Source organism: Anopheles marshallii, chromosome X (genome assembly GCF_943734725.1).
Source record: "Anopheles marshallii chromosome X, idAnoMarsDA_429_01, whole genome shotgun sequence".
Classification (NCBI taxonomy): domain Eukaryota; kingdom Metazoa; phylum Arthropoda; class Insecta; order Diptera; family Culicidae; genus Anopheles; species Anopheles marshallii.
In genome coordinates, this window is record NC_071325.1 from 10,430,276 (window position 1) to 10,438,497 (window position 8,222).

At 40.5% G+C, this 8,222-nt stretch overlaps 1 protein-coding gene across 1 annotated transcript in view; it reads right to left on the reverse strand.

The window, feature by feature from the left end:
• Positions 1-5,991, reverse strand: part of LOC128708592 (TOX high mobility group box family member 3-like) — a 40,127-nt gene extending 34,136 nt beyond the window's left edge. The window contains exon 1 of the mRNA XM_053803574.1: positions 5,908-5,991. Coding sequence (XP_053659549.1) covers positions 5,908-5,991 — 84 coding nt within the window. The remainder of the gene's footprint in view (positions 1-5,907) is intronic.
• Positions 5,992-8,222: the final 2,231 nt, after the last annotated feature.

The window sequence follows — 8,222 nt, forward strand, 5'->3', positions numbered from 1 at the left end:
TGCGTTTCCCCGTAACGTTCCTTAGCGTACCCTTTGATTCCATTGCTCACATACACACATATACATACTCCAGCATAAACTCCTTTTCATATCCAGCAACCTTGCTAGCATCCCTTCCTTCCTGGCATTGCACTTCTTCCCATCGCACTCGCACCATCTTGTGTGTGGCTCTCTTTCACTCTGCATCGTTCATTTCTGATACAATTCATTTCGCATCTCTCATGTCGTTTTTTCCCACCGCCCGGTGGGGGTGGGTGGGCTTTTTGGCAAGAGTGTAATGAAGGGAATTTATTATCGTATGTGTGTGTGTGTGTTCGTTGTTGTTGAAAACATTACATTATGTATTTATGCGACTTTACAAAACAAGGGACAAAGGAATGCTAAATTCAAATCAAACACAGCGAATGACGAAAACCATCGACATGTGGTGTTGTGATCATTTGACCATCTTATTTTTTGTAAAGTAAATGTGAAGCAAACGTTACAATTTATAGAACGGGAAGAAAAAAAGAATGAACGAAGCTGCGGCAGGCTAGCAAGCGAATGCATAAACTCCGTGAAGGTGGATAGGGGTCGCGGATAATATGATCAGCAAAGTGCGGACTAGTGGGTGGCAAAAAGGGACGAAAGTCGCAAGAAAAAGCAATAAAAATATAGCGATCGTGGTGAATGCAATAAAAAAAAAATCGATAAAAAAAAACCGAACAACGAGTGTAAAGGAATAGAGACAAGCGAACCCTGCAAAGTTGACAACAGTAAAGGAAGGAGGAAGCGAAATAAACGATACGGCATGTAATGTACGCGTGAGAGATGGGATGCGCCGGGGTGTTACAGATGCAATTCCAAACAGACGTTGATTGTGAACCCTGCGCCATCTCCATCCGATCGTGCCGTGCTCTCTCTGTCACTCTCTCTCTCTATCTCTCTCTTGCTCTTTCGAACCATTTGCCATCCATCTTTCAGTCTGTTCGTTGCACGACAGTCTGTCCCAGGTTGTTTGCTATTCCCGGCCTTTCCTTCCCTCCACCACCAACGCCAATTTTCCCATTCCCCTCATTTCACGACACACATATACATAACCTGTTTAACAACATTTTCTACCACCTTTCTCTCCGGTGCACTACACACGCACCGCATCCACACAGCCGTGTTTGTATAGGCTGCCAGCATTACATTCTCCTGCTCCAGCCACACTGAATTCATTCTAATTTTATTTCCTTCCCTCGCTGTTCACTCGCCCTAGCGGCTGGCGCAAACGCCGCAAAACACTGAGCAGAAGGCATCGAGCGAAAGATAAAACACAAGGAAAACATTAAACAGAAACAAAAACAACAAATTGAGAGAAAAAAAACGCAACATACATTTATTCGGGAGCAAACATCGATAGAACGAGATAACGGAGAGGAGAAAAAGGAGATTGTGGTGAAGCAAACAACAACAAACACAACCACCCGAAAGAATAGTGAAGAGAAGAGGGAAAACATTTAAAATCTTAAAACATTGGAAAGACAGCGTCGAGTGTGTGTGTGTGTGTGTGTGTGTGAGGCGATGAAACGCAAAAAAAACAACGGAATAACAGCCGCGTCTGATTTGGAGCGAATAAAAGCATGTTGCAGGGAAGGAAAACACCAGCCAAATGAGAACACGCGCGAGAAGAAAAACCCAAGGGAGGGGGAAAGATAAACCAACAAAACAAATAAGAAGAAGAAGCAGAAGAAGAAGAAGAAGGAGGAAAAAAGTGCACTAATATAAACGAAACAATAAAAACGGCAAAACAAAGGCACAAAAAAAAACCGCACGGACACAATGAAGAAAACAAAGCGAGAAAAGCAAAGATCTTGGCGATTTTTTTCTTCTTCTGGTTTGCTAGTGTGCATAACAATTTGTTTTGCGATTTTTTTTTTCTTCGGTGCTGGCCACTGGGTTATGTTCCGTGTAACGCTATGCGTGCCCTTGGTTGTGTGCGTAAGGGTTTATGTGATGGTAAGGACGAGTAGAGGGAGGGGCAGGACCCATATCTCGCCAGGAGTGCAGTTTTTGTTTTGGCGCATTTCCTTGCCGCGACAGCGTGGGAAGCGGAATGCGGGATCAATCAGTTCAATTTCATGGAAATGTTGTGCAAAATCTTCTCTTTAAGTGCGTCCAGATGCATAAATGCGCACAAGGCTAACAATGTATACCTTGGAAAGTTTACAAACGTTGGACAAAGATTGTTTTACAAGTTGTGCAACAAAATTCTTCAATGTTTGGACAGTGATAAACACACGCGAGCAAACTTGGTTTCATACAGGGTTTTACAGATGTCGGAACAATGCAAGCGCCTATCACAACAAGCGCAGCACATGACAATACAATGGTGTTAGAAGACACCACAACCGCAGCACACACACTTCAATGCAAGCACATGATATCACAATGGCACCACACTTTACCACAAAACCCCTGCTACGGTATCAGCCAAGTAGGATCCGACCAGTATAAACGCGCTCTGAGAAGGATTTCGACAACCAAACAATGGAGAAGATCATACCTTAAGTTCGAAAGTTTAAGCTTTCAGCCTGTATCAGTCAAATAATTCAGGTACCTGGCTGTACATATTCGTAAAGGACATAGCATTTTGACATAAAGAATAACATAAGGGATCAGTTTTACGGAACCACATTTTGAGAAAAATCGATGAAAGTTAAGAAATTTAACATCAAATTCAATTCATTTCAAAAACTATATAAATCTGGTTGAAATAATTATTTTTATGTTTTTTTCATTACAAATGTTTATTTACATTTTAAGTTTAAGTTTACATTCACACGGGAAACGTTCAGTTCTATTATTCTATTGAGATGAATAGTGAATCTGAGACATCTCGGGAATCTGAATAAATCTCTTAGTGAAATGGATGATTCTGAAGATTCACAATTCCTACATGAATCCTCAAACAAGTATATCTAAGTATTCATGAAACTCCAAGGCATTATTGTGTTTATACAGACGAAATAACTAGTTTTGCGTTCAATGAATCTGCTAAGAACAGTCAGCCATATTAATCTATAAAGAGGAGTCATTTAAATCAGGAATCGACACTCAAAAGATTCATGAATCCTCAGACAACTCATGCTCCTTGGAGGTCTAAAGCGGAATGGTACTTGGTCCCATTTGTACGGAACGGACAAACACATAGGTGGGGACCAAAGATCTGCAAAGATAAGTTGATTTTATAATCTGAGCGCTTCTTTTTAATGAGTAAGTGAATTGACTGGTTTTGTCAAGTGTAAAACAAGTTGTTTGTGGATCGGATTTTCCCCAAGCGCCCCTGCTGACGATAATACTTTCAAAATCATTTAATAATTTACTGCTGAATAAAATGCAAATATTCCCTAAGAGCATGTTAATAGAGTAACACGCTTAAATCCCGTAAAGAGTTGCTAAGGAGTAGTTAAATTTAGTTAAATTTCTGCAAAGAATAGAAAAGAAATAGAGAGGAACAATTCTAGAATAAAATTCGAAATAGAAGAATTAAATAATTATAAAAGTTAAGAGAAGTTAGAAAATAAGCATGGTGGAGCGCGAGAGAAAAAAACAATAAAATGGTATCATTCCCCAAAGGAGTCATGAGCACATTAGAAAGGAAAAAGAAAACATCACAAGATATAAGGAGCACAGTATCGGACAAAAAATACCATGGCTCTTGTTGTTGTTTGTAAGTAAAGAGAACTTAAGTCATATTGAAATAATTGTTAGTAAATTTAATCTATTTTTCTAACCTTCTGTTTTCATCCATCATTCACACGTGTGGAAAATTTTTGGAATGATTTTTGAAGATCAATTTTTTTTTAGAATAAACAACATTAATTTTTTTTTAACAAATGTTGTCTGTCACTGTAGAAGTAACAATTACTCAAGAAGAGGAATCACATGCTGTATTGCTCTTCATTGCATCGTTTCTTTGGTTCACTGTGGACAAATTCAAACTGTTTTCTTGCTTTGAAAGATTGGATTTGTTAGCTTAGTAATTGTTACGCGACGAGAAAGTCAACCGATACGATGAACATGAAAGAAGGGAAAGAATTGATTAGTGATTCACTCTTTCAAAAGAGTGACTAGTTGTGATTCACTCTTCAAAAAATAAAATAGTGAAGCACATCTCTAGTGAAGACATCTTGTGAAATTCATGACTCTGTGACATACAGCTACAGATTCATTCAGATTGATGAATCTGATTCAAATTCACCTCACAAGCTCACGGTAGAAATAACTCAAATACAGCTAGCATTTGATTACGAAGATCTGATGATAGTGAATCTATGCGGAATCAAGAATCTTTTAGGGATTTGTCAATCTTTTAGTACTCCTGAATATTTGAATATTAAATAATTCATTGACTCATGACTTCATTTCAAAACTGCAAGCCGTTGGGAACTAGATTTGCCATAATGAACGCTGTCATACATAATGAACCAATGTTATTATGGTGTCAGAACTAGGTATTCATCTTGGTGTAATGATCGGCGAATCGTAACGAATAGCATAAGAACAACTTCTACTGCGAAAATAGTGGCTCCTCGACACTTTCAACAAGCGTGATTAGCGTGCGATTGGAAATTCACAGCCTGGCAAGGCAAATTAGTCAATCAATTGAAGATAATGGATGATATTTTCAGTCATCTTCTTCTAAATATACTAGTAGAATAAACAGTACATTCATATTCGTTTTAATATTAAAGGTTTCTAGTTTAGAATTCTGAAGTCCTGAACCAGAGCCCAGAGATCCAGAAAATATCTTCTTGAGAACTGTGAGTTACGCACCATAAACATCGTTATAGTAAACTATGCACTGTGCAGATTCGTTCTTGCAAAGCATGCGTATGTTAGTTAACTTCTACCCATCGAACCACCCAGCAGGTAAAGGTTCTTTCACCTTCGACATATCGCGTTACCTACTGATGCAGTAGGCAAATCGTTCGAGTACAACGAACGTCAAACATGAAACATGTACAGAATTGATGCCCTGTTGCGTTCCAATCCACATCTAATAGTTAAAGAACTTTTGAAATCCCCCCCCCCCCCCCCCCCCCCTCCACACTCACCCCTTTCCCTCCCCTCACCATCCTTAATGTGTCGTATTCTTCGACCGGTTTTGTGCTATAAGGCTAAGAAGTTTGGTCCGCAATCGAACGTCCGCAGCGAGCCAGACCAAATTCAACGATAAGTGCGCGATGGCCTCGCTCATCGCTTTATGGCCTGGTTTTTTTTGCTTTACCTTGGTACAGTCCACTTGTTTTTACTGCAACTTTTCGTTACATTCTACACCCTTGGCATAAACGATTCTTGTTCTCGGTGGCAAGTCGTCTTATGCAGGTAAGCAAAAGGTAGTATGATAATCATCTTTCGCGACTTTCAAACGTGCCTCCGATGCATTCTTCATTTAAACCAGATATTCTTATCTTGGAAGTATGTTCTTTTTTTTATTGAGAGTATAGTTAATACGGTGAGATTAAGATTAAATATTGTTCATGCATATCTATGCGCACTGAAGGGTATCTCAGACATTCGCCAACATTTTATATCTGTACTTTAGAGATTTAAAAATGGAGATCTAAAGCCATTAAGATCTTATTTTTCTTATTAGAAGAATAGTCGACAATTGCGAGGGTCTGAGGCTGTATCTGAGGTACTTTGGAGTTTCCGAGATATTCTCTGAGGATGCTGTGATGTCTCCTCAGGATTCTGCAGTAAATCCACCAAGATAACTGGGTACTTAAATTCAGATCCAGGTTCCAGAGGAATCAGAGCCCAATATCGCTCGGTGGTGTGGTGCCCAATATTCGAAAGCACTCAAGGATATTACTGTCCAAAAGGGGGGGAAAAACAAGAGGGATAACAAGTCCGCTTACAAACGGGCATACTAACCTTGTACACATACTGGTCGAACATGTTGATATCGAACTCGCTGGTGCCAGCACCGATCGGTGCCGTGTTGTAGCTAGTTTCCATTGCTTTCCACGCCACTTTTCACCACCCGTTTATCGCTGCCTGTTTTCCAATTCCTTCCTCCTGTTCGCCACTCTTTCTCTCTTCTGCCCTTTCCTTATCAGCACCACACTGCACAAACACACCCGCTCACATGCGAATGACTCAATGGAAACTGGGCCCCAAAGGAAACAATGCGCAACAACACACAACAGCACACTAAGTCACACAGAGAGACACACGCACGCGCTCCCAACACACAATGGATGCAATTCGCGCGCACTGTTGTAGAGTTTTCGGTATGTTCGATACCGTTCCGTTTGACGTTTATGAGTTTTCCGCTCTGGGTGTGATCCTGTCGCTGCTTTTACGCACGGACGTGTCGCAGATGCGAAGCGACGTTTTTTTATGGTGTTGCACCCGTGTGTTTTTGCGTGATACACTTGCTGTAATTAACAATTGACAGGTATGATTATTGTCGTAATACGTTTTATTTGTCAAACTGTTTACCCTAACGAGATAAAAAAAAAAGATCCTCCCTACAGCAATCCTACACATTTCGAATCATGGATTCGCGGTTAAAAACATTTTTTCTTATCCCTTAAAAATCATCTCAACCGGTTTTATTTGTGTATTTTCTTTTTAAATCCTCCTCTACATCTTCTCAGCTTACCATCCACTTCCTTTTGCTCTTTACTTCTTTAGCTTTTATTGTACCGTCTTTGCTGTTAGCTTTTTGGACTGTAACCAATTTTTCTATTGCTCTCCGGCATTAATGTTTACTATTTATTCCTTTCCTATCCCTTGCCTTTTTTTCCTTGTTGTTTTCTCCCTTTCCTTTTCCTTGCTTTCTATTATTTTTTTTTCTCTCTCTCTCTCTCTCTCATACGGCACACACTCGATCGCATTACCCCATTTCGCTCCGACACATAAACAAACTCAATCTCACAGCTCATTATTTCCTCCCCGTTTCTTCCCAGTTTTCCCCATCTCCAAACCCCAACCCCCGCCCTTTTCCCCCACGAACGAAAGGAATTCTATGCTTCATCATTCTTCTTTTCCTCCTTTCTCCAATCCCCTCGCATCTCTTTCTAACCCCTCCCCAGCCCCACCTAGCGCTCTGGCCCCTTCCCCCTCTTTCACATCATCACAATTTTTCCATTATTCATTTTCATCTGTTTCATCGCGCGTTTGGCTCGTTTTTTCATCTTCCTTTCTCGCTCGCTTCCGCACACGACACATTGTTGCTTGGTGGAGAGTGTGTGGTTTTTTTTTTGTTTCAGCGATTGTTACAACGGGCCAAAAAAACGGGGTGCTGATGGTTGGTGTTGTTATTGTTGCTGGCGATGTTCTTTTTTTCTTGTTTCATTCAACTAGTGTTTTTCATTTTTCCTTTTTCGTTGTGCATCTTTTTAGGCTGGTTGCATGTTTTGATTGTGGTTGATTGTGTTTTGCCTTGTTGCTGTCCCGCTCGCACACGCTGCTTTGTGAACCTCCGTTTTTTACCTATTTTGGCACTCTCATTCACTCTCTCGCTCTCTCTCGCACATTGTCGATTAGTACTTGATAGTTGGAAATTAAAAAAAAAACTTGTGCCCGACTGATAAGCAATAGAAAATACGTTGCAACACCAAATCAGAACTTCTAAACGAAGGAATTCAACTCAAACCGATTCTAAGAAACGTTTCAAATCGAGAAGAAGGACACCGAAAACACATGTGCTGTTGCAATGTTTGTTTGATCAGAGTGTTTTCTTACATTGCTCCCACACAAATAGGGGCGAAAGAACAAAAAAAATACACGCAATTTGCTAGACTAACGTCGTTAGGAAGGGAAAACAATGCTAGCGAAACATTTGCGAACCGAGCTAGAACGATCTGAACACGATCGGAAGATGTGGAGGCTATGGATCGATTTTGAAGCACAAAGAACCAATCAAACAAGTCAACGACTCGGCAGATGAACGATGTTAATTGGGTACGAATGCCAGCAGTGTGCCATAAATCTAACGGACCATCACTAGCTTAGTGTGTTCTATCAGACACACGAGACAAACATTTTGTCACGCTAGTGGCGCGATCAGTTGCACGAAACAGTACCTGCAATACGCAATCGGACGGATGATTGAGAGCGAGAGGGCGAAGATGCAAAACGTACCGTCTAGGTGTGCGTGTTGCATCTGTCCTAACGTGAGGTTTTTTTTTTCTTTTTGATGTTTGATTGTAGCATTGGCAAAATCCTGCTGCATGGACCTT